This window comes from Nycticebus coucang, chromosome 11 (assembly GCF_027406575.1).
Source record: "Nycticebus coucang isolate mNycCou1 chromosome 11, mNycCou1.pri, whole genome shotgun sequence".
Classification (NCBI taxonomy): Eukaryota; Metazoa; Chordata; class Mammalia; order Primates; family Lorisidae; genus Nycticebus; species Nycticebus coucang.
This window is the reverse complement of record NC_069790.1, coordinates 38,605-66,487: the sequence shown is the minus strand read 5'-3', so window position 1 is coordinate 66,487 and position 27,883 is coordinate 38,605. Positions and strand designations below refer to the sequence as shown.

Below are 27,883 nucleotides of genomic sequence, written 5' to 3'. Positions count from 1 at the left end.
AGAACACAGTCTGAGCTGATGGGATGCTGTCAGCGAGGCGGCTGGTTGAGGTGGCCCGTTTTTGGCCACCAAGGGTGGAAGCAAGGCCACGCTCACAGCCCAGACCTACAGCATAAAGAGAAAGTCCTGGAGACAAACCAACAGAAAAATGCAAATACTTACATGTAATATGTTGGATAGAGTCCTTCAAAATACCAGCAATGCTTTTTAGCTTCCGTGCACTGGGAAGAGAAGCAAGAGAAAGTCTGTCAGTGACAGATCTGTGCAGCGTTGCGAAAATCTCACAAAGTAGCAGGTGAGAGCCTGGGAGATGGGGCAGACGACGTGCTGGAGGGAGAGCCACCCCACACCCTTCTGTTTCTTTAAAATTTCCTAAAAGCTAAGAAAACATCATCTTTTCATTATCTCTTAAACACATGGAGTGTGACCATTTCATTAAATGGGTAAATTTTTTATAATTTATGATACTTCAGATTACTAAAGAATGCTAGAAATAGGGCGGCGCCTGTGGCTCAGTTGGTAGGGCGCCGGTCCCATATACCGAGGGTGGCAGGTTCAAACCCGGCCCTGGCCAAACTGCAACCAAAAAATAGCCGGGCGTTGCGGCGGGCACCTGTAATCCCAGCTACTCGGGAGGCTGAGGCAGGAGAATCGCCTAGGCCCAGGAGTTGGAGGTTGCTGTGAGCTGTGTGACGCCACAGCACTCTACCGAGGGCAATAAAGTGAAACTCTGTCTCTACAAAAAAAATAAAAATAAAAATAAAAAAGAATGCTAGAAATAAAGTCTTACTACAAAGATGTCCCTTCCCCAATTTTTGTTTTAAAAAGACATCTCCCCTTGGCTCAGTGCCTGTAGCTCGGTGGCTAGGGCGCCAGCCACATACACCAGAGCTGGCAGGTTCAAACCCAGCCCAGGCCTGCCAAACAATTATACCTACAACCAAAAAATAGCCGGACATTGTAGTAGGCGCCTGTAGTCCCAGCTACTTCGGAGGCTGAAGCAAGGGAATTGCTTAAGCCCAAGAGTTTGAGGTTGCTGTGAGCTGTGACATCACAGCACTCTATGGAGGGCAACAAAATAAGACTTTCTCAAAAAAAAAAAAAAAAAATCTCCCATAGTTTTAACATTGCTAAGTCTTTGCTAGACTATTCCAAGTCACAATCCACAACTCAGCTGGAGAACTGTCAGTCAGGACACACTTGCTGCCCCCTCCTACCTCCCCTTCTCACACACAGGAGGGCGGGGCAAGGAAAGACAAAAGGAGCCTCCCTTGGGCTTTCCAAGCAAGCCTGACTCCAGCAGGGCAGGGCAGGTGAGTCCACAAGACCTAGATCAGGGGCTGGGCGCCACCCTAGTGGCTCTCCCACCCACCAAACGTGAGAGTAAGCCAATGTCACTTAGAGATTCCTCTGATCCATTTGAAAAAGGCTTTTCAAAAACTATCCCATTTGTGCCATCATCTTTTTAATTCACAGCTTCCTACCTCCACAATCTAGTTTATTGGCCCAGTATATAAAAAACACCTTTAAAACATTGCTGTAAAACTACCAGGAGCAGGAACTCTGGCAAAGTCACAATGAAAGCAAAGCTGTCTTAGGGGAAGGCAGCGGCTAACTGTCCTACCCATGCCCCCAGCCCCTCCCCAGCCCCAGCAGGTGCACAGTGATGCCTTTCTGTCACGATCTGCCTGAAAACTATAAATTAGAAATAGACCCAAATCTGCACCAGCAGGCCAAGGGAGAGGCGTGCTCCAACATCACATCAACCAAAAGAGTTGGATTGTGGAAATGGTACAAAAGATCAGACTTTTGGGAATGTGCTTTAAGATACTCAGAGCACACTCAGGTAGCCCACAGTGATCCAATCTTATTAATGGAAGATGAGTTTAATTTAGGCTAGGTTAGCTCTTTTCCAGTTTTAGAAATGAAGTTCAGACAGCTGGAAAAAATCCATTTATTTTTGTATAGAAGAGCAATTTCAGGTCTCTGCCCCAAATTACAATTCATGTCACTGGGGTCCTCTGTGATAAACTGAGAAGCTGGGATTTTGTCTTCCACATGGCACTTTAAGCAGGTCTTCTTTATTCTTCATCACTGCCAGATGGCAAACTTCTCCAGGATATGACCCTCACATTCCACATAATCAAGAAACAGCCAGAAGCTCAGGGAACACCAGAACTCAAGCCTGAAGCCCCCACTGAAATCAGTATAAGTTTCCGGAAATTTGCTAATATCTGGGAAACTTGTCACTATTTTTGGTAGCTGACTCCCACACCAGCTTCCTTTTATGGAATGTCAGTAGTACAGTTAACACACACAGATAATATCTCACTAAACTCAGCACATATAACTCAGCGTTATTTCAGGTGACAGCCAGATAATAGGAAAAACGCAAAGTCACAGCCTCTTTAATCAACTGAAAAATACCAAACAAGGAATCAGAAGTTCTGATAATATCTGTTCCCAAGCCCTTCCTCCAGTAAATGCTTGGTAACTAAATACTGGGTGTCAAAGGACACGGCCTCATGGTGGAAATGGAGGTCAGGTTCCACAGGGCCGGAGGTAGCAGGAGATGCCTGCTGGACACAGTGTTAGTTGCAAGCCAGGTTCTGACAAACTGCAATCCCCCAGTCCAAACTCCCCTACTATAAGCACTGGGGAGCGTGCAGGGATGAGAGAGAGGATGAGAGCACCAGAGGGTACTCAAGCACTCGTAGCTCTCCCAGGTGGATGGTGCAAAGACAGTGTGTACTGAGAATGAAGCAGCACCAGACCAAGGGGCAAAGAGGACCCCACAGAAAAAGGACAAGCCCAAGACCCAAGAACTAGGCTCTGATCCTGCGGCCACTCACCTGCCATGCCACAGTTACTGTGATCTCAGCTTCCTTATTTCTAAAGTAAGACAGATGCTTTTCCCTGCTTAATTTATAAGATTGCTATTTGAAGAAACTGAGACTGAATGTATCAAAATCCCCAACAGACTAGGGCTCAGGCCCCTGTGTCCCATAGCAGCATCTCTGTCCCTAGCTATGTGTCTGAAAGATTTCTTAATCCTCTGGAGCACATGACTTCCCCAGTTTAGCTTATTGTGATCAACTGTCATCTACACAGAGAAATGCTCATAACACAGGATTCAGTTCTTCAAGGGGTGGCCACTCCTGCGGGTTGGGAAGCAGGGTCCCAGCCAGAAGACAGAACCCATGCTTCTGGGAGAGACAATGGGAATAGGGTATGAGCTGAGGGTGGGTGAGCATGTCTGTTTAAGGAATCAAGAGCACGCAAGAAAGGAAGGACACACACAGCACCACCGAGCTTTATGCCCCTGTGGGGGTCTGTGTGCAGACAATGGCAGGTCTGTAGCATCAGAGGAGAAAGGCAGGAAAGCCCTCTCTGTGCATATGCAGCAGACTGGCAAAGCCATGGAGCGAGTCTCTTACCAGGAAGAGTGCTGGGTAGCTGTAGTGCCAAAACTACAAACAGGGAGGAACAGGTCATTAGGTTAGTTTCCACTCAGTCCTTAAGGAGAACAGCCTGCTGGCTTGACAAAGGGTGGGGTTTAATGAGGCGTGTTTGACCCCTATCCCATCACAGCTGAGAACTCGGACCTAAGTCCGAGTGGGGTTCCCTGGGGGTTCCCTGGGCCGAGAGGGTTTCCGATCAGTCAGCATGGGATGGAGGAAGGTGAGTTTAGGATTATTTTAGTTCACAGATCATAGAGTGGTGACATATGATCTGTAAGTATTAACAAAGAGTGTGTGGGTTGTGAGGAAATGTCCAATGTCAGAGCAGCTTGGCTGGAGGAATTTATGATTCCTTCACAGGAGCCAGTCTATGATTTCGAGTGGGGACTCTCGGGGGAGAGTCAAGCAGTCTACTGCTCAAGGACAGCGGTATCTGTACACGTACAAGTGGATAAGCCATCCTAAATATAGTCAGGATCTAACTAAGCCCCAAAGAACAAACCTCTGCTAATCCCCACAGCATTCCTCATGCAAACATAAATCACTCCATATCTGTGTGCAGTGAACGGGGGACCCAGGTGCCCCTGAATAATAAAATGGCACATCCCTTTTCTGCCTGAAGTTAAAGGAACAGCTGCAGCACACGCTTGGCTCTGTGCCCTCATGGGAGTGAATTGCAGGGTCTAAGAGACTGAAACCAAGGTGGACTTTGTCAACATTTTGCCTTTTCTCCTTTTGTTAAGTGTGAGAGAGGATCTTTAGATCAACAGCAGACAAATCAGCAAATGGGCTAGAACTAGTCCCACCAAGCCCTGTAAAGGGAGAATCTTCATTTTACTTATCATACCAATTGTTTTTAACCAGCCTGTCCTGGGCCAGCAAGACCAGGATTTGCTTCAAAAAGGCAGGATAGCCCCAGGGAGGATGGGCCAAGGACGGTCTGCAGTGTGGGGAGCAGCTTTCACATTCATCAAAAGCTGAACTTGACACTAGGCAGTGGGATCCCAGCTGCTTCCAGGCCTGGCCCAGTTTACACTCCACAGATTCAGACAAAGGGAGTCTCTGGACGCTGGCAGGTTTGATGCTCAGGACCAGGGACAGAGCCCAAGGGCTGAGAGAAGCCTGGTAAGCCAGGACAAGAATGTGTGCAGGGACGACAGGTAAAATCATCCCAAGGTCTCTCTTTGCATTTCAACTAAGGAGAAATCATCAGGCCTTCCATTCCTGTGCTAGAATTTCTCTACGGGCTAATTATTTAGTCCCTGGGTCTGTAGACATTCTGTTCTCAGGACACCTCATCTCCAAAGAACCTGGATTTAAAATAAAAGTACAAAGCTTCCCACAAGCATCGTTTATTAAAGGGAAGAAATTAGAAAAACTCTTAATAGAAATAAAAGGTCCTCCACTAGCTTATGGTAGAAACCACATTAGCAATTCATATACTGCCAGCAAACAAGGATCAGGGTTGTAGCACTAATAATACCTTGAAGATTCTGAGGAAATACAGCCTATAAAACATAAATTGATCCTAGCCACAAATCCCTCAGAAAATTCTATGAACTATCTTAACTACTCTGCATTAACTTTCTTTGCTTTATCTGCATTAGTTTCTAAGTAAACAAAGGTAGGGGAGCAAATGTCCTTAATGTCCCTAATAGAAGGATGTAAAAACTTCATCTCCAGCAAATAAAAATTAATAACCAAAATTAGAAGACAAAGAACAGATAAATATCCAAATTTAGAAAGGTTACTATCCTTAAACACTTTTTGCATAATTCAATAAGAAAAAAATACAAAGTTCCAATAGAAATAAAATAGGCTGGGCACAATGGCTCACACCTGTAATCCCAGCATTCTGGGAGGCCAAGGTGGGCAGCAGATTGCCTCAGAGCTCACAGGTTCCAGACCACCCTGAGCAAGAGAGAGCCTCTTCTCTAAAAATAGCCGGACATTGTGGCAGGTGCCTGTAGTCCCAGCTACCCGGAGGCCAAGGCAAAAGAATCACTTCAGCCCAAGAGTTTGAGATTGCTATGAGTTGTGACGCCACAGCACTCTACCGAGGGCAACATAGTAAGACTCTGTCTCAAAATAAATACAGAAATAAAATAGATATGAAAATTTTTCAAAGAGGAAACACAGAAGACGAATAAACCTATTTTAAGAGATAATATTCATTAATAACCATATAAATGTCAATTATAATGGTTTTTATCAAATTGATAATAAAAAAATCCCCAAGTGGGCAGCGCCTGTGGCTTGTAGGGCGCCAGCCGCATATGCCAAGGGGGGTGGGTTTAATAAACCCAGCCCTGGCCAAACTGCAACAAAAACATAGCTGGGTGTTATGGTGGCCATCTGTAGTCCCAGCTACTCAGGAGGCTGAGGCAAGAGAATCGCCTAAGCCCAGGAGGTGGAAGTTGCTGTGAGCTGTGACGCCATGGCACTCCACTAGGGTGACAAAGTGAGACAAAAATAAAAATAAAAAATCCCCAAGTATGCACTGCTGATAAGGGCATGAGCAAAAGTCCTAATGCTACTAGGAAGATAAATGAAGTATCTCAGTAGGATAATTTCTCAAGACATTCAAGAATCTTTAAAATGTATGTAACTGTAGCAGGATTATTATACTTATCCCAAGGAAATAATATAAGTAATTGTGAACAACTATTATTAAAGAAAAACTGGAAATAACCAAAAATTTAAAATTAGGGTTTAGGTAAAAAAATTATAAGACCTCTCAAAGGCATATTAGTAGGCATTTCCTACCAGAGTGCAGAAAAATGCATGGTAGTATAGGGATATTTTGCTAAGGAAAAAAGCCAATAAAATATCTACAACTGTACGTTTTTGTTATACATTATAAGAAAAAGAAAATAATATTGAAGTAGATATGTACCAAAATGCTGACAATAAATTATCTTTTAGGTCCGTAGTTCCCAACCCCCAGGCCCTGGACCTCTACCCATCCATGACCTGTGAGGAGCCAGACTGCATAGCAGGAGGTGGGCAAGGGAGTGAAGTTTCTGTATTTACAGCTGCTCCTCTTCACTCAGATCACCTCCTGCCAGCTCAGATTCTCACAGAAGCATGAACCCTCCTGCAGCTGTACAAGTGAGGGTCTAGGTTGCACCTCCTTGTGAGAATTGGAGAAAGAATGCGTTTAAATCATCCCAAAATCATCCGCCCTCCCACAGTACATGGAAAAATTGTCTTTCATGAAACTGGTCCTTGGTGCCAAAAAGGTTGGGGGACTGTTGTTTTAGGTGGTACTAGAGGTTATTATTTTCTATTATAAATTTTGGTAATCAGTCTCCGTGTTTTCTGTATGGAACTTTTAACATTTGTTTTTAAATCTCAATTCGTTTTTACTGTAAAAAGCAGACCACTTAGTACCCAATAAAGAAATGGAAACCGGAAATGAAGAGATAGTTAAAACAAGGAACAGAAGAAAACATTCTCCAACTGGGAATTAAATAAAAACTAACAGATGAACAAAGTTGGTGAAAATAAACACTAATACACTCAGCAATTAAAGCTGCACACATAAAAAGTTGAACATCATGGAAAAGGTGTATTTCATAGTTAAATCTGAAACAATACATTTCAACAATGTTAAAACAAATTCACAGGAGAAAGACTATAACAGCATAAGCCTGTTTTTGGATGTTGTGATTTTAGACCTTAAAACTGTCTTCCTACTTAAGCCTTAAATTCTTTTAACACCAGTCAGAGTCTGCAGTGCCAAGGGAGGGGCACGGAAGAATCTTGCATCAGTGCCAAGGACAGGCTGCACCAGGGGACTCAAAATACACAAGCATTCCCAAAAAACACGCCATCTTCTAAAACAGAGTTATCAATACAAAGCATGACAATCAAGTGTTTCAAGCTCTAGCTCAAGAACTGATTTATATACCCTAAAATCACTCAACTTCACTGAACAGTTTGGTGAGTTTTAGGAAATATATACAGCTACATTTGAATCACCCCAACCCAGCTTTAGAACATTTCCATCACCCCAGAATTTCCCTCATAACTTCTGCAGTCCAGCTCCTACTCCAGCCCCAGTTAACACTCACCTACTTTCTTTCTTCTCTACAGGTTAAATTAAATGACCCATAAAGCTGACAGTTTCGTATATCCAGAGTCCATCCATGCGCAGTGCTGCAGCATCAGCAGTTCACTCTAGTTTCAGTGCTGAGTAGCCCTCCGCTGTGTGGATATGCCTCGTCCTGTCTGTCCACTCACAGGGAACATGTGGGCCGTTTCCGCACAGGGCTATAAAGAACAATGCCGAACAGGTGCACAGGTGCCTTCATCTCTTTGGTAGACTGCTCAGCTATACGGTGACTCCACTGCCATTTTCTGAGAAGCTGTCAGGTGTTTTCTACAGCAGCTGCACCACTGCACATTCACACCCACAACGTGCAAGGCTCCATCCAGGCTCTGTATCCTCACCAAAACTCAGTACCTGTCTTTTCGACATCAGCCATCTGGCATTGCACTGGGATCACACCATGGTTTTAGTTGGCATTTCTCTAATGAATAATGATATAGAACACCTTTTCAATCTAGCTCTATTAGAAGGTAAAAATAGCAGCTGCCATTTGTAGAATGCCTATTGTCCACCAGGTGTGGTCCCCTGACATCTAATTTGACATCATAACAACCCTGGGAGTTAGATGTCATTATTACAAAAGAGCACAGCAAGGTTTCAGACAGGGGCATTATTAATAACTTGCAAAGGTAACACAGGAAGCAAGCCTAACACTGGAACGTGACATAAGGTCTGCTGGTATCCAACACTCATGTATTTGCTCAGGCTGGGCATAAATACTGTGATTTCCTGCAACACCATCATCTCATCCTTTGAAATGTCTGTCATGCCTCACACAGGAACTGAAATGAGATTTATTACAAGTTTTATTTCACTATATAGAAGAAAACTATAATAATAAGTCCACATGAAAGACCCCATCTCTGTCTCCCCAAAAAAACTTCTGGGCGATACAGGGTCTTGCTCTTTCACCTGGGCTAGAGTGCAAGGGCATCATCATAGCTCACAGCAACCTCAAACTCCTGGGTTCAAGTGACCCTCCTGTCTCAACCTCTCAAGTGGCTGGGACTAGAGGCATGAGTCATCATTTCTAGTTAATCTTTTCTATTTTTTGGAGAGACAGGGTCTTGCTCTTGCTCAGGCTGGTCTCTAACTCCTGGTCTCTAATTCCTTCCAGCTGGGCTTCCCAAAGTGCTAGGATTACAGGTGCAAGCCACCTACCTACGGCGCCCAGCTCAAAAACAACGTTTGATGACTTAATTAGGAATTACATTCTCGGCATCCCCCAACTCTCAAAACTATCATTTATTAAATCATCAGGAGCAAAAATAAAGCATGAAGGCAGCCAACAGCTCTGTGAAGTAGGTGATCTCTGTACCTGGACAGCTAGTCTAGTGAACGCCAAGGGAAGGGCCCAAATCTCATTCAGGGAAAAACCACAAAACCATCTCCTTTCACTCTCAGAAATGAGTTTTTAAGCTGCTAAAAACACTGAGAGGTGCAACTTTAGGGGACAGAAGAATTCAAAATGAACACACGGGCTGCATCCAAAAAGTTTATGCACAAATGTTTTCCAATGCCACAAAACATTCATTCAAAAACTGATGACTGAGAGATCTAATTACAATGGTCTGGAAGCAGTAATAACAGATCGAAGTAACCATGCTATTGCTACTTGCTAGCAACAAATGAGAACAATCAGCCTTTGTCATGGGACTGACTCCAGCAGCAGCACTGAACTGAGACCAAACCTTCAGACACCCCCTCAAGGCCTAATCTAGAAGAATCATTCTTTTTGACTTAACTTCATACAGCACAAAGCTACATTGAAAAAAGTTAACAGATGAGCTCTGCAGCCACCTAATCTACAACATGGGCACCCTGCTTTGATATCCTGAGAAATGACAGAATGGTGAGAGGCTGGTTGTTTCCAACTACAGTGTCCCCCAAGAAGGGGCAACAGAGTATACACTTAACAGCCACTCTCTCCAACTGGGCTTACATCTGCCAGCAGACCCAAAACTTAACTACCAGGAAACAGGAAATATCAACTTCTTACCAAGAAGATTAATAAGTACAGCAGCTCCAAGAGCAAAATGCCAAAAACTGGATGAGGATTTCCTCCTTACTTAGGCTGTGCATTGTTCTCATTTATTTATTTATTTAGAGACAAGGTCTCTGTCACCCAGGCTGGTGTGCAGTGGTTTGATCACAGTTCTCTGCAACCTCCAACTCCTGGGCTCAAGTGATCCTTCAGTCTTGGCCTCCCAATGCATTGGGATTACAGGTCTGAGCCATTGTGCCTGGCCTGACTTATATTTTAGAAGGAAGTATTTCTGATAACATAAATTTCTGGATGTCTGGATTCTAAGCATAAAGAGCACAAGATACTGAAGAGCTGAGATTTGACTAAAATATAACAAAAGGCTGAATAATGGTGGTGTCACCCACATTTAAAGATAACGTGACTTTATAAGAACAGTCCCATCATCCACCTGCCCATGTCTGCTTCTGTTCTGAGCAGTGAAATGACCTTAGCCAGGTTACTGAACGCCTCTCAGCTTTGAGTTCTTCATCTACAGAAGGGAGAGAAGTATTTCTGTACCGCCTTGAGGTTGAAATGAAATAATGTTCACAAAATGTCTAGCTCACAACAACTATTCTGTGTTGTGTGGGTTTTGTCATAGCCCACCGCTGCCACCGCTTGTCAGGGCCTGGGAACGGCCAGGTCTCGGGCCCAGCTTAACTAGGTTCCAGATGTGGACCCCCAAGCTACCTTGCTCAGGAACAATTTCTCTTAGGTGTCTGAGGGCTATCTACTTTAGCAGGAGAAAGAGCGAGAGAGAGTCTTAGAGAGAGTAAAGCAGTCTTATAATAGATAGACCTTAGTCTTGGTAAGTAGAGCTTGGTAATCTTCAGCAGACAGACACCATGCTGGCATTCTGCAGGCAGGAGAGGACACAGAGTCAGAGTAAGCAGATCCGCGATAGAATACTCACGTTCACGACTACCTTCTCCTCCAGCCTAATATAAGGCCGAGCTCGTGCCTCTCAACACCACAGGTGTAGAGACTGCCAATTCACCAATGCTCTCATCACGCGAGCTCTCATGCTTGTTAGGAGAGCTAAATCCCTCTCCATGCCCTTTTCACCAAGGTGTTCCATTATTGAACTATACAGGTATTTCTTATAACTCTCACTCCTAGCCTAGCCATACAGGCTGCTACAAGGTTTATTCCTGAGACTCATGCTTAAGCAAAACCCAACTTGAAGATCCAGTTAAAATTTGCTATAACCCACTCTCATGCTCTTTGGATAGTGGAACACGGACCCTGTGACCCACAGTGAAAGAGAACTAGAAGCTTAGGAACTGCACGAGTTACCCAAGGCCAGAACAAGGACCAGCCCGGTGACGAGACCCTGAAGCAGCAAATGTGTGATTCAAAGCCATGAGGGAGCCCATCTCTCTCTCAATGAGACCTCCTGGGGCTGGTGACCTCCTGCTGCCATTTTCTCCCTAGGAAGGTACTGGGGAACACCACCAGGGTATATGTGTCTCGTTCTTTTTCACCACTACCAAATTTCATATCACCTCCATTTTGATAATACACATTCTCATTAAATCTGATAGAAGGTCTGACAATTAATTCATGAACTGCCACCAGGCACTTAGCTGGCAGCACTACACAAACAACTCAGTAAGGTTTCATAACCCTCGTGTATCAGTGTCTCACAGTTGTGTTTGTGTCAATGTGTAGCAGTTTCTTGCTCAGTGTTGTTCATTATTCTTGTGTGTTTTGGTGTGCCATCTCAAGAATGTTGTAGCTTGATTTAGAACAAGTCATTTGTAAATTTCTTGTTAACTTTGGCAAGAGTAGAAGTGAAATCAGTGACATGTTAGTACAAGTTTGTGGAGATAACGCCGTGAAGAAAACAGCAGTGTACAAATGAATTAAATGTTTTTCTGAGGGGAGAAGAAAGCACCACTGATGAAGACAGAAGGCAGGGCAGCCAGTAAGGAGCAGAACTGATGAAAACATCGCAAAAGTTCGTTGAATTATGCATCAAAATTGTTGGCAGACAATGAGAAGTGTAGCAGACCAAGTAAACATCGATAGAGAAATAAGATAATCTCAACTGAAAACCTTGACCAACAACATGGCTTGAATCACAACAATGCACCAATTTACACAGCACTATCTAAGGAAGGAGTTTTCAGCTAGTGAACAAACAACTGTATTGGAACACCCTCCCTACTCACCTGATCTGGCCCCCAGTGACATTTTTCTTTACCCAAAGAGAAAGGAAATATTGAAAGGGAGACTTTTTTTTTTTGTAGAGACAGAGTCTCACTGTACCACCCTCGGGTAGAGTGCCGTGGCGTCACACAGCTCACAGCAACCTGTTAACTCTTGGGCTTACGCGATTCTCTTGCTTCAGCCTCCAGAGCAGCTGGGACTACAGGCGCCCGCCACAACGCCTGGCTATTTTTTGGTTGCAGTTTGGCCGGGGCTGGGTTTGAACCCGCCACCCTCGGCATATGGGGCCGGCGCCCTACTCACTGAGCCACAGGCGCTGCCAAAAAAGGGAGACATTTTGATGACATTCAAGACATCAAGGGTAAACGACAACAGCTTCGATGTCCATTCCAGAAAAAGAGTTACAAAATTGCTCTGAAGGGTGCACAGCTTCCCAAGGGGAGCACTTTGAAGGTGACCATAGTGATATTCAGTAAACAGCACTTTTTCTAGGATGAGTTCACAAACTTAATTGTCAGGCCTCGTATGTTATCTAAACTAGAGTCAAAAAGCTATTTCCTTGAGCCTAGAGTCCCAGGGGTCCTCAAACTTTTTAAACAGGGGGCCAGTTCACTGTCCCTCAGACCGTTGGAGGGCCAGACTATAGTTTAAAAAAAAAAACAAACTATGAACAAATTCCTATGCATACTACACATATCTTATTTTGAAGTAAAAAAACAAAATGGGAACAAATACAATCACACCGCCTCATGTGGCTCATGGGCCGTAGTTTGAGGACTCCTGGCCTAGATTTTCTATATCCTACCACGAACTGACTTTACTTTGAATGGTCAGGGCCTCCCCTCTCACAGACTCTGGGGAGAACAGCCCCTGTGTTAGAAAGCGCCGTGTGAACACAAGCTGAACTGCAAGGACTGAGGGCAAAAAAGCCAGGAAGGTGATTTCCACTCCTCTTCTGTCTCTGCCCTTAACCAAATCAGCTGGATCATTTCTGTTGAACATTCACAGAAATGCTTCCTAAAGCCCGTTCACTCAGCTGTCTCCAGGCCAGACGACGGATGTGAAGGGACACAGAAGGATGGAGGCTGGCCACTCCAGGGTTGTCCATGCATGAGTGGGTAAGAGAGGCAGCTACTACGCTGCCCACAGCAGCTTCCACCTAGGGACACTCCCTTCTAGGGACTTCCAGAGCCATCACTGATGATCCCTCTTCTCTTAGATTTCCCTGTACCAAGAAGGAATGACTCCCCATCCTGAGCCGGCCTTAGGGAAGAGGATTACTGACTGTGTGCTGTCTTCTGCCTGTAGTCACACAGAAGACAGAAGGAGATACCACCTCGGGGAACTTTCTGACCCTCATCTCAGGCCACCTGAAAATTCCCAAGTTTCGCTTTCTGCAGAAGGTCAGGACTCTGCTGCTGACACAAAGAACCTCACACTACCCACCAAAGGAAACTCCTCACAAGGAGATTAGAAAGAGGGCGTTTAACCCTGAATCTCCACCTGGTCTGACCTTAGCCCTCACCCAGGAATAAAGTCATTGTGGAGTGTGTTGCACATGCAAATCAACCCAAACACCTGAGACTGCAGCCACCTATATTTTATTTATTTGTTTGTTTATTTTTGGAGACAGAGTCTCACTCTGTGCCCTGGGTAAAGTGCTATGACATCATTGCTCACAGCAACCTCAAACTCCTGGGTTCAAGTGATCCTCTTGCCTCAGCCTCCCAAATAGTTGGAACTACAGGGGCCCGCCACAACACCTGGCTAATTTTTCTATTTTTAGTAGAGACAGGTTCTCGCTTTTGCTCAGGCTGGTCTTAAATTCCTGAGCTCAAAGGAATCCACTCACTTCAGCCTCCCAGAGGGTTGGGATTATAGGAGGGAGCCACTGACCCCACCCTGCAGCCACTCATTAATGGATAGGTGATTTTCTAAAGCCTCAAAGCCTCACTGAGCTGCCACCTGGCTTTTAGACACCTCTCTTCACCTGCCCAAGGGGTGCAGAACTTTTACTTCTACAGTGTTTCTGCACATGAAATATTGCAAAGTCTATTTCTGCTATAAGCCAGAATGGGTTTGCAAATACTGCTCTCCCTAGCAATCTCCACTTGACTCTCTTCTCCAAACGAGCTACCCCTCCTTTCCTGCTCTGAGGTCCTTCCAGCCTCCAAAGCATTAGAGTTGCAAAAGGTTGCCTTATTCAGACTCAATGCGGAAACAGACAGCATTTGTAGGTCCTTTTCTAACTTGATGCTCAAATACCTTCTCAAAATCTGAACGCAAGCCTTTCCTGCCAGGCTACACCCAAATCAACCTCTCTACATTCCAAAGACTCAAGTTTTTGGAGAAATCACTGAAACCCTTTGAAGTTTAGCAACAAACAAAATCATCCATCCACTGGAACTTGCAAAAGTGCATAAGAAAGATGCTTACCCAAGAGTTTCACCAAGCATTGTATGTAATGGCAAAAATAGCTAGGAACTGGGCGGCGCCTGTGGCTCAGTCGGTAAGGCGCCGGCCCCATATACCGAGGGTGGCAGGTTCAAACCCGGCCCCGGCCAAAATGCAAAACAACCAGAAAATAGCCGGGCGTTGTGGCGGGCGCCTGTAGTCCCAGCTACTTGGGAGGCTGAGGCAAGAGAATAGCTTAAGCCCATGAGTTGGAGGTTACTGTGAGCTGTGTGAGGCCACGGCACTCTACCGAGGGCCATAAAGTGAGACTCTGTCTCTACAAAAAAAAAAAAAAAATAGCTAGGAACTGTCCATGGAGAGCACTTTGGATCTTGCCTATAAAGGAGCACTCTATACCTCAAGGAGGACACGGTGGGTCTGCGCTGCTGTGGGGGAAGCATCTCTGAGCAACGTCTCAGAGAACATAAGCCACAAGATGCAGAATCACTGTGTATGGCAGGATCCCGTCTGTGTGCTTTTAAGAAAATATTCAAATATACAAATAAAACAAAAAATTCAGAGAGCCGAGCAAAAAACTTAACTGTAGCTACCCTGCAGAAGGTCTAGGGCTGAGGGGAACTAGGGCATAAGGTGCCCCACAGGTTGTCTTGCCTTTTTTAAAGCCATGTACATGCATTTATTGTGTTTAAAAAATTAAAACCATCAAATCAATTTATGAAAGGAAAAAAAAAACATAGATAAAGCCCCTCAGATGATTCACAAACAGCATTTCAGCTGGTCTTTGTTCCTCTCCCACAAAGCTTCAAACAAACTGAATTTGGTTTCTCCCAATTCCTGTCAGCCTCTCCTTAAAACTAATCAGTTATGGAAGTGCCAAGCATGAAGCTAAGAGGAAGGGAAACAAAGGATGTGAATAATTCAGAACTGGATAATCAGCTTTGCAGACAGCCTGACACAGATCCTGATTCAATGGATTTCATGCTCTGATCTGACAGATGTGAGGTCTTCAGGGAGGACTCAGGCCCTGGAGCCATGGAACTGGTCAGCAATAGCCACTGGCAGGCTCAGGAAGTGGCCGAGCCAGCTACATGGTCCATAAATGGACCCAATGGACAGGTGTGTTACTTACTTGTACGTATGTATGTATGCATTTGTTACACGCACAACATAAAATTGCATATAGCCCCAAGTAATGGAATAACTGCTAAAAAGGGCACTAACGAATCAATAAATAATGAACACTCCCCAACTTAGGGATGACTTAGAATGTGGGGCTCGTTTTCTCACAGAAATGATGAGGGGTCCTCAAACTACGGCCCGCAGGCCACATGCGACCCGCCGAGGACATGTATCGGCCTGCCGGGTGTTTTTGCCATGGCTGCCTGTCCTGCTTAGCAGGCGACTTGTCCAGGCCACAGTGCACATGTGTGGAATGTGCACACTCTCCAACTCTGCTCCTTCTCTCTGTCTGTCCCTATGGGGTGTTTTTGCCATCCTGCTTAACAGCCCACTCATCCTTGGCTGCAGTGCACATGTGTGGAATGTGCCCCACACTCTTCGACTCCCCTCCTACTCTCTGTCTCTTGACTCCTCCTCTCAGTCTCTGGGGTAATGGGAGAAGTCACCAGGTTGCCTGTGCAAAGCCTGCTGCTGCCTAAGAACAAGTTAGGATTTTTTTTTTTTTTTTGAAGTTAGGAGGTTTATTTATGTTTTTTTATTTTGCAGTTAGTAGGGTCTTTTTTTTTTGCTTTTAAGGGGGGCCATTTTTTTCTGAAGTTAGGAGGTCTTTTTTTTTGCAGATAGGGGGTGCCCTTTTCTTGAAGTTAGAAGAGCCTTTTTTTGAAGTTAGGAGAGCCTTTTTTTTTAAGTTGGTTAGTTGGTTGGGGGTGGTTTCTAGGGGAGTTGCATCACAGTGATAACACAAATAATGCTCAGTGCTAATGCAAATTGTCAGTGCTCAGAGGTAATGCAAATGGTCAGAGCTCAGAGGTAATAATTGTAAGCGTTCAGTGTTAATGCAAATTGTTAGTGCTCAGTATTAATGCAAATTGTCAGCAGTCAGTGTTATCACAAATGGTCAGTGGTCAGTGTTAATGCAAATGGTCCGTGTTCAGTGTTATCACAAATGGTCAGCGGTCAGTGTTAATGCAAATGGTCAGTGCTCAGTGTTACTGCATGGGAGCCCCAAACTGGTAATCTGCCTAGGGCCCCATGGGAACTTAATCCGGCTCTGCAGACAGCTGAGGAGTAGGAAACCCAATTTAATTGACAGTAAGTGCATTTATATTCTGATTGCTATTCAGTTGTGTATGATGTTGTATGTTGTGTGCTGTGTAAGCCCCAGTTCACACTGTTGTGATCTCTGAGCAGTGCGAGTTCAGCTATGGCCATACTTGCACTGATCAGAGATGGGTGAGAAGACCCATGCAATCAGATTCCACTGCAGGAAAAGGGAAGGCACATACGCCTTTTTTCTTCCAAAAAAAGGAAGTCTTCTCACCCATGTGATCAGATTCCTGTGAGAGTTCACAGATTGTAGTGCGGTTCGCACAGAGTAGTGTGAACTGGAAAGGTGGTGTTAGAACCGGCTCTGTAATTGTGCCTGTTCCCGTACTGCACCAGTGTGAGCCTGAGGGAAAAGCGGAGTTCCACCATATGGGCACTGGCAAGGCTGAAATGATGTGGACTGGCAAGGCCACATTGATGGGCACTGATCAGACTGCATTGATGGGCACTGATCAGACTGCATTGATGGGCAGTACAGTCTATATGTCTCTGTGTGGGCAAAGTTATTGCTGGTATATTGTTTTTGGAGCTATATATATATATATATATATATAGGTATTTTACTAATAGCAATTTGGAATCCCTAGGAAACAATGATATCAAGAAAGAGAAAAACTGACTCGGAGTATAGGATATTCAAAGAACAGTGCACTTATGATTACTTTTTCATGCAGTACAAGGAAAGAGCTGTGTGTTTGATATGCCAGAATATAGTGTCTGTGTTCAAAGAATACAATTTGCGTCGACACTATCAAACTCAACATAAAGATAAATGTGATTGTTTGGTCAGAGAAGTGAGAAAAGATAAAATATTAAAACTGAAATATACATCGACAACTCAGCAAAATACTTCATCACTGCAAGCAAGTTTTCAAGTTGCCAAGCTAATAGCGTGTACTGGCAGACCATTCGTGGAGGGAGAATTTGTTAAAGAATTTGTTAATTTCTGTTGCCAAAGAGATGTGTCCAGAGAAGGTTGATGTATTTAGTACAGTGAGTCTTTCAGGACCCTCAATTACACGAAGGATTGAAGAAATGGGAGACAATTTGCATCAGCATTTGCAAAACTCCGCAAAAAAACTTTCCTATTTTTCCTTGGCACTCGATGAAAGTAATGATGTCTGTGATTCTGCATAACATCTAATTTTTATTCGTGGGACGAATGACTATTTCAAAGTCACAGAAGAGCTTGCTGCACTGCAAAGCATCAAAGGAAGAACTACAGGAGAGGGTATTTATGAGAAGGTTTGCCAAACTATGAACAGTTTGGAGCTGGACTGGGCAAAACTAGGCAGTGTGACAACTGATGGTGCTCCTAGCATGGTGGGGTCTAAGAAAGGAGTAATTGCTCACATTAACCAAGAGATGGGCAAACATAACCGTTCTCATCCAATAGCCATACACTGCCTCATCCACCAACAAGCGCTGTGTAGTAAATCACTGAAGTGGACTCTGTTATGAAAACTGTGGTATCTTGTGTTAACTTCATTAGAGGTAATACACTAAACCACAGACAACTTCAGGAATTTCTGTCTGAACTAAATGTTGCCCGTGAAGATGTCCCGTACCACACAGAAGTCTGTTGGCTGAGTTGAGGGAGAGTTTTGAAACATTTCTATGACTCACTTCCACAGTGATTACAGTTTTTCTGCTTTCAAAAAACAAAGAAGTGCCAGAGCTCAATGATGCAGAATGGAAATGGTACCTTGCCTTTCTGACAGAGGTACTCAACAGTTTCAATGTGCAACTTCAAGGAAAGGGGAAGCTCATCTGTGCTATGCAGTCACATGTGAAAGCATTTGAAGTAAAATTAGGCCTCCTCATCAAACAAGTGAAGGAGGAAAATTTCTGCCATCTCCCCACAACTCAAAATCTGTTAGCGGAAAGTCCATTGGTTGCATTCCAAAATAAAATGTGTGGATTCACTGGAAAAGTTGCAAAAGGAGTTTCAATTTAGATTTAAAGAGCTTCATCTCCATGAACAGGACATACAGCTTTTCCATAACCCATTTTCTATTGACATTGAAAATGTGGATATAATTTACCAAATGGAACTGGCTGAACTACAGAATTGTGACTCTCTGAAATACGCATTCAAGTCAAGCAGCCTTCCTAATTTCTACGCATCTCTCCTCTCTGAGAGGTATCCTAATCTCAGGAACCATACACTCAAAATGGCAACCATCTTTGGCAGCACTTATGTCTGTGAACAGACCTTTTCCAGAATGAAACATCTGAAATCTCCAACCAGATCTAGACTAACGGATGCACACTTGCATCACTTGTTACAACTAGCAGTGACAAATATGGAACCAGACATTGACCATCTCATTAGCCGAAAGCAGGCCCATAGTTCCCACTGAAATACTGGTAAGTTTGTCGATTTAACTTTACCTGTTCTTCATTTTAAAATATTGTATTTGTTCCCGTTTTGTTTTGTTTTTTTACTTCAAAATAAGATATGTGCAGTGTGCATAGGAATTTGTTCATAGTTTTTTTTTTTTTATCTATAAAACTATAGTTTTATAAAAACTATAGTCCGGCCCTCCAACGGTCTGAGGGACAGTGAACTGGCCCCCTACTTAAAAAGTTTGAGGACCCCTGGTATAAATGTTGGCTAAATTCCCTGGCTAGCTGATAAATTTCTGTTTAGCTCACAAAATAAACTATCCCTCATTGTGTCCTTGCGTTTGGCCTGGGATATTTGCTAAGGAGGTCCTGTGACTGTGATGTTCCCTCAGCCCATCTCTGCAAGGGAGGGAGACCACCCTGCCCTGAGGGAGGCAGCCCCCCCCCATCTCTAGGCTCTGCCTCCTGCCAAGCCAAATCCCTGCCTAAAGCCGAGGCTGGCTATGTGCATATTCAGGGCAGACTGGCTGAACTTAACCCTCTGGACACCACAGACATTGCCACTCAGCGATAGGGGCATCCACCCGACATCCATGCAAGTCACTACTGAATTCACCGCCAAGATGGCACAGGGAGAGTCCACACTGCCATTAATTGGCTTTGTTTCACTTTAACATCTGATTTCCATCTCTAAAAGAGTCTTGAGGAAGCTTGGGAATAAATACCATTTTAAAATACAAAGGGAAAAGGCATAATACCAAAAGCAAAAATAACAAAAGAAAAAATACATAAAGTGGACTATATAGCAATGTAAAACATTTGGGCTACAAAAAAATGCCATTAAGAAATTAAGACATTCCAGCGCCGCCTGTGGCTCAGTGGGTAGGGTGCCAGCCCCATATACCGAGGATGGCGGGTTCGAACCCAGCCCCGGCCAAACTGCAACAAAAAAATAGCCAGGCGTTGTGGTGGGCGCCTGTAGTCCCAGCTACTCGGGAGGCTGAGGCAAGAGAATCACTTAAGCCCAGGAGTTGGAGGTTGCCGTGAGCTGTGTGACGCCACAGCACTCTACCAAGGGTGATAAAGTGAGACTCTGTCTCTAAAAAAAAATAGTTGCCAATCATCTAGTGGACAAGGACTTGTCAAAGAAATTTTTTTTTTTTTTTTTTTTGTAGAGACAGAGTCTCACTTTATGGCCCTCAGTAGAGTGCCATGGCATCACACAGCTCACAGCAATCTCCAACTCCTGGGCTTAAGCGATTCTCTCGCCTCAGCCTCCCAAGTAGCTGGGAGTACAGGTGCCCGCCACAACACCCGGCTATTTTTTGGTTGCAGTTCAGCCGGGGCCGGGTTTGAACCCGCCACACCCTTGGTATATGGGGCTGGCGCCTTGCCACAGGCGCTGCCCAAGAAATCTTATACTCAATATTAAAAAGACAAGTCATTAAAAACAGGCAGAGGGGCGGTGCCTGTGGCTCAGTGAGTAGGGCGCCGGCCCCATGTGCCAAGGGTGGCGGGTTCAAACCCAGCCCTGGTCAAACTGCAACAGAAAAATAGCCGGGCGTTGTGGCGGGCGCCTGTAGTCCCAGCTGCTCGGGAGGCTAAGGCAGGACAATCGCGTAAGCCCAAGAGTTAGAGGTTCTGTGAGCCGTGTGACGCCACGGCACTCTACCCGAGGGCGGTACAGTGAAGACTCTGTCTCTACAAAAAAAAAAACAGGCAGAGGAGTAACACTGATAGTGTTACTTTTTAGGTGATGCAAATATTTAGGCTTCCTTTTTAGGTGATGCAAATATTCTTGACTGTGGTAATGCTTTACTTGCTTAACTCTAAACATTAAAAACCGAAATGTACATTTTATTTATTTTATTTTTTTGAGTTGTACATTTTAAATAAGCAAACTACATGATAGGTATGTAAATTATATCTCAATAAACTTGTTACATCTCAATAAACTTGTTATCTTAAAAATAGACAGAAGATACATAGGAGGCTATACCGTCAAGAAACAAAAAGATGCTCAACAATATTAATCATTAGGGAATTGAAAGTAAAAGCCACGATGAAATACCACTACACACAACTGGATGGCTCTCATAAAAACAGACAGACAGAGGCAGCACCTGTGGCTCAGTGGGTAGGGTGCCAGGCCCATATACCGAGGTGGCAGGTTCAAACCCGGCCCCAGCCAAACTGCAATAACAACAAAAAAAAATAGCCAGGTGTTGTGTGTGTGTTGGGGGGGGGGGGGGCTGTAGTCCCAGCTACTTGGGAGGCTGAGGCAAGAGAATTGCCTAAGTCCAGGAGTTGGAGGTTGCTGTGAGCTGCATTACACCACGGCACTCTACCAAGGGCAGTTAAGTGAGACTCTATCTCTACAAAAACAAACAAACATAAAAAAACCGAGACAGACAGCAATAGGTGCTGTGAGCATGTGGAGCTCTTACAGGATGGGCAGCTGCTCTGAGAGACAGTCTTCTGGCCGTTCCTCCAAAGGCTAGACAGTTGTCAGAAGGTCGAGCAGCTCCTCTTTAAGTATATACTCAAGTGAAATGAAAACGTTATGCCCACACACAAAAATATGTATACAAATGTTCATAGCAGCATTAGCCATAATAGCTAGAAAGTCGAAACAATCCAAATGACCATTGACCGATGAAAGGATAAAACAAAATGCAGTGTAGCTACACAAAGGTGTATTATTTGACAACAAGAAATGAAGTACTACTACATGCTACAACAGAGCAAAAGCAAGCCACAATACTGTATGATGCCGTTCATATGACATGTCCACAATGAAGAGTTATGAGTGACTGCTTAGGACTAGGCATGGGAAGAGAAGAACATGGAGTGACTGCAAACGGGTACAAAGTTTCTTCTAGGAAGAACCAAATATTCTAAAATTAGATTGAGTGAAGGATACATAACCCTGTGAATATGGATAAAGAAATGGTATATGAATTATATCTCAATAAAACTGTTCTTAAAAATATAAGAAAAACCAGCATGCACTCTTCTTTTAAATTTTTATGGATACATAATAGTTTTACTATGTCAATAGTTTTGACACAAACTTACATTGTGTAATGATCAAATTGGGGTACTAGGGATATTGATTGCCGTTTTCAAACATCATTTCCTTGTGTTGGAACATTACAAATCTCTTCTAGCTATTTTGAAATACTATAGTTGCTCTACTGTGACGTAGAACACTAGATCTTACTCTGTCTATCTGACTGTATTTTTGCATCCATCCACCAACCATTCTCAATCCCCCTCTTCCTACCATCCTTTCCGGCCTCCAGTAACCATTACTCTTTTCACTGTCTCCATGAAATCAATCTTTTTAAGCCCCAACATGTGACATTTGGCTTTATGCCTCTAGCTTATTTCACTTAACATCCTCCATGTTGATCCATATTGCTGCAAATGGCAGAATTTCATTCTTTTTATGGCTATAGAACTATGTACACGCCACAAATTCACTACCCATCATCCTTTGATGGGCACCTGTCAATAGTGCTGTGATCAACACGGGTAGTTCTGCTTTTACTTCTCTGAGGAAGCTACACTGCTTTCCATGCTGGTACACTAACTTCACATTCCCACCAACAGTGCAATAGCAAGGGTTCCCCTTTCTCCACATCCTCCCCAGCATTTACTTTTTGTTCTTTTGAATATCTTTTTTTTTAAATTTCAAATTAATGTGAGGGTACAAATTTTTAGGTTACATTGTTTTCACTTTCAGGTATTTCTGATAATCTTAATAGGTGTGAGATTGTTTTGACTGGCATTTCTCTGATTAGTTACATAGAGCATATCATCCAGGTATCTGGTGGACATGTGTATGTCTTATTTTAAAAATCACCTATTCAGATCATTTGTCAAATTTTAGACAGATTTTTATTTTGCTGCACAGTTGAGTTCCTTATATACTCTGGTTATTAAATATTATCAGATAGTGTACAAACATTATCTCCCATTTTGTAGGCTGTGTCTTTACTTTGTTTCCTTTGCTAAGTAGGTATCCTTTGGTTTCACAAAAATTGCTCTAAAAATTTTGATACACGTGTAACTTTAACTCAAGGTGTACAAAAACAAATTATGTAAAAAAAAGTTTACCTCAATATTCTGAAAAAAATAAATAAAAAGAGAGAAAAAAATGAAAGATAGTCACAAGCCAAAATGTGGGTTTGAAAGACTGAGGATGTATCTTCTCAATAAAAATGAGCAGTGTCAAAGTGAAATGTCAACGATATCAACTGTCAAACTTAGTACTTAAGGAAACTGAACTTTCATATTTAATAATCTAATATTTAAAAATAAAAATAACTGGGCAGTTGGGCGGTGCCTGTGGCTCAGTGAGTAGGGCGCTGGCCCCGGCCAAACTACAACAAAAAATAGCCAGGTGTTGTTGCAGGGGCCTGTAGTCCCAGCTACTGGGAGGTTGAGGCAAGAGAATCGCCTAAGCCCAAGAGCTAGAGGTTGCTGTGAGCTGTGATACAACAGCACTCTACAGAGGCTAACGGAGTGAAACTCTGTCTTTAAAAAAAAAAAAAAAAAAACTGGGCAGCACCTGTGGCTTAATGGGTAGGACACCGGCCCCATATATTGAGGGTGGCGGGTTCGAACCTGGCCCAGGCCAAACTGCAACAAAAAATAGCCAGGCATTGTGGCAGGCACCTGTAGTCCCAGCTACTCGGGAGGCTGAGGCAAAAGAATCACCTAAGCCCAGGAGTTAGAGGTTGCTGTGAGCTGTGATGCAACGGCACTCTACCGAGGGCAACAAAGTGAGACTCTGCCTCTAAAATAAATAAATAAGTTAATTAAATTAAAATAATTTTTAAAAAATGAAATTAAGGTTGGGTGCAGTGGCTCATGCCTATAATCCTAGCACTCTGGGAGGCCAAGGCAGGTGGACTGCTTGAGCTCAGGAATTCAAGACCAGCCTGAGAAAGAGCGTGACCCTATCTCTACTAAAAACAGAAAAACTAGCTGACCATTGTGTTAGGCACCTGCAGAGCCAGCTACTCAGGAGGCTGAGGCAAGAGGATCACGTGAGCCCACGAGTTTGACATTGCTCTGAACTATGATGCCACAATACTCTACCCAGAGCAACAGAATGAAACTCTGTTGAGGAGGGAAAAGGAAGGGAGAGAAGGGGAGGAAAAAGAAATTGATTTGTTGCATTCAGCAAAGGTAAGTCATTTATGATCAGGGTTACCTGTGACCCCATTTCTTTGACAGAAACAGGTGAAACCAGACTAGGAGAAAAAATACTCTTTCATCCGGACTGTCATCCAGCTGGACACTGTGCTTCAAAAGTAGTTAAGTATGCTGTTCCCAATTTGGCCAGTCCCTGTGCTGGGAGGCCTCTAGTAACATCAACATTCTAGCACCCCAAAATACACACACACACCTCTCTGCTCCCCATTGCTGGCCCAAAAGGCAAAGCTGAATTCACCTTAAGGTAAACACAGGTGTGGTCTCACCCCACCAGGACTCTGGAACCAGCTGACTGCAGCTGAAGTCGCAGCTCCAGGGTCACTCTGGCACACGTCTCATCCTCATCTGGCAGAGCTTGGGGATCAGCAGGGCTCAGTCCTGCACCTGCTTGGTGTCCAGGGCTCCTGGCCTGACAAGCCCCATGTAAACTAACAGAGCTACCATGCCAGGGAGGTGAGGTTCCTACCTTGATGAAGGGAGGTTTTTCTGAGCTGGCTGCTCACTCGGCTCGGACGTGCACTGTGTGTGCACAGCTCTGGCTGCAGCAGAAGCTGAGACACGTGAGAAGAGCATTGAGGACAGACACACAGGGGAAATCTGGCACACAAGCAAAGGTCTAATTCGAGTCACCAAGTTTGGAATAGCCGTACAAAAAAGATTCTTAAGAAAAGGGAAAGGTAAAATTGTATGATCCTATAGATCATAAGGTGGTAGGAAGTAAGAAATTCTGTCAGAATTGGAATTAAACCTAATTCAATACGGCATTCTGGACTGGACTTTGGTAAGAATGGACATTAATGGGAAAACTGGTGGAATCCAAGTAAGGCGTGGAGTGTAATTTATAGCTACACACCCATGTTAGTTTCCTTTTTGGACAAATGTAGCACAGCAATGTAAGATGTTAATTAGTGGAAACTCGGTAAGCAATGCACAGAACACCTCTGTAACTTTTCCATAAATCTAAAATTATTCCAAAATGAAAAGTTGATTTAAAAAAACCCAGCAAGATACTATGCCCCCACCACCACCACCACCACCAAAACCCAAACAGTAACAGCAACAAAACACCTGAATTAAGAACACCTGGTTTGGAAACACAGAGGGCAAATGTGGGCGTGATGGAGAAGAGGAAGCATCCAGATTCAGGTCACACAGGGCCTAGGAGCCCACTCTGTGAAGATTAAGTCTTTATCCTAAAACTGGGGTCAAGTGCCTCCATAAATGGAAGCTCCAGGCATTTTCCCTGAGGTGCAAGGAAAGACAGCACCTTTCGCAGAATGAGCCAGCAGGAGCAGAGATTACTCAGCACACACTAGCTGACCTACATTTTGCCAACTGCCCCGTTTGGCACAAGGCCAGGCAACGTGTAATCCCTCTAACCCAGATTTCAGCAGCTCCAGTGGTGCAAGGACTAGTGAGCAGCCCCTACAGCTCCTGGAAGCAGTGGCCAGCAGCCTGCCGGTGCAGGGTTCTCACCTCATGCCCAAGGAGGTCCAGACCGGCACTGGCTCCTGCGGGAGGGAGGAGAGAGTGACCCTAAGGTGCTTCCCTCCTACGGGGCAGGATGCATAATTACACAGATTCTGAGGCTAGCAGGGGCAGGGGGCTAATACATAGGGAAATCCTGTCCTTCCCAGACATTCAGGGATAGATAGCAGTCTATAATTTAAACCTAAGCCTTTTGGTTCCAAGAAATCTTGCCAACTTCTTGTTAACAGAATCTTGTTAACAGAAACTCAACAAACAGCCCCAAACTACCTTTATCCAGAGCTCTGTGCCCTGGGAACTAAGTATGCTAATCTTCTATCCCCTCAGGGGACCAACAGGCCTTCCTAGAAACTGAGTCAGAAATGAGCACCCGCCACCAGCCCAGCACAGGTAGGTTTTGTTTTAAGATAAGGAAACTTTACACAAAAATCTAGATGTCCAATTTTTCCTGAAAAATCAAGATTAACAAACAATCCTTTAGACCTGAAAGGTGCCTGGCACTTCCCCATCCCACTTCCTCAGTGAGGACTTCTCGTGTCATGCCCATCACTCCCCAATAGGCCCCGCAGGGGAGCTGTGTTTCTACACACACAACCAGCCCTCTGGGCAGGAGCACTGCCCTTCTGCATATGGGTCTCTCTTCTTTCAACTTCTCTGAAAAGCATACCCAGAACCGTGGTCACCTGCTATAGTCCCTCATCAAGGCTTCTCAGACTTTTCCACCAGAATGCCCCTGACAGCCCAAGTAGATTCTGAGAACAGGAGCAGGGAGCATGGCGATGAGGTCAGTGGAACACAAACTTCCTCGACATCTCAAGCTTTATCTTAAAAGTTCACATCTATTGCATTCTATTCACACTGGTTATATTCTACTCCATGATATATGTGCAATAAATTTTATATATGTTTTCAATTACTTATCAATTAAAAGACCATGTACTGCCGGCCCCATTAAAACTTTCAAGGTAAATGGAAGCTCCAAGAAGAGATGCCAAATTTTTACCCAGTTTCCATCCTTCCCACACACCACAGTGACCCCAGTGTGAGAAGATCGGCAGCTTGCCAACTTGTCTTCAGGGCATCTTCTTCACACATCACAGCTAAGGTGTGCACCTGTCATCCCTCACAGGGTCTGCATAAGCTCCACGGGAGCAAGTCTGACAGTCACTCCTCCCACAAGGCTGGCCAAGGACGCACAGCATGTGGGTGATACACCAGCTCTTGTGACGGTGACACTCTTTTACTGACACTCTTTCACACTCTCTGGCAGGCTTTCGTCATTTTTACCCAATTAGCATGCTGCAGCTTACCACACTCCTCTCAGACGAGACCACACACAGAACCTGGGAAACAGAGTCCATAACCATGACCACCAGAAAGGAGAGAGAGGACAGGAATATTCTGTAAGAAATCCCTCTTTTATAGATCTAAGCTGCTCTGACAAAAAAAAAAAAAAAAGAGAGAGAGAGAGAGAGAGAAAATCCCCCTTTTAAGAAAGCCCCTGCACTCTCTTCCCTCCTGAAGAAAAGAATGGTGTCCCCAAACTTTGTTTGGTGAAAGACTCGCTCCTGAGGGGAGATTGCCTGCCTCAACCACCGGAACACTTGCCAGAACACTTGCTGGCCACCCACACCAATAGCCTGGCTGCTCCCAGAGTGAGGGGCCAGGGCGCTGCCACACGGTCAAAGTCAGAGGCACTGAACATCCATGCTGCCAGGCAACTTCCCTGAAGAGGGGGCAGGCAGAGGCAAGGGGAGCCCTGTGCTCCCCAGACTCCCAGGGCTGAGTCAAGCTCAGCCATTCCAAGCCCAGAGGTGACAGCACTATGGAAACAAGACAGTATCTCCTAGACTACCCTTGAAACCAAAGAAAACTCATGAACGCTGCTGGCTGCACATTGCTAAAAATACTCAAGCACTTCAGGAAAATATATGCACTGTTGTAATCAAAGTCAGGTTGGAGCTTTTGTCTGGGTTTCAGTGTTACTGCTACAGCAAAATGACAAATGCTTGACAACGCAACTGCAGCTGTCCATCTTCCTAAAATATATCAAACCTGGAAACATTGAGAGAATAACAGTATAGGCTGGTGAGTTAATTATATCTTATAATCTCATTCTCAATACATGTGTTACCCCAGCAGGAGAAAGGAGTGCAGTTTACATCTGCTCTACAGGCTATTTTTCAACATTGGATTCCTAAATTTTTTTTAAAAAGGAGGAGTTTGGCGGGGAAATTTTCAATGCAGTACCTAATCGGCGACTTTCATCAGGGATGCATTTTCATTCCTACATGTGCAGTGCTAGGGGTCTGGTCCCCAAGTGAGGAAGATAAAGAGCAGACTGGG

General features: G+C 44.3%; 1 protein-coding gene across 1 annotated transcript in view; it reads right to left on the bottom strand.

The window, feature by feature from the left end:
- Positions 1–27,883, bottom strand: part of VOPP1 (VOPP1 WW domain binding protein) — a 102,405-nt gene that overhangs the window by 55,053 nt on the left and 19,469 nt on the right. The window contains exon 2 of the mRNA XM_053609598.1: positions 163–221. Coding sequence (XP_053465573.1) covers positions 163–221 — 59 coding nt within the window. The remainder of the gene's footprint in view (positions 1–162; positions 222–27,883) is intronic.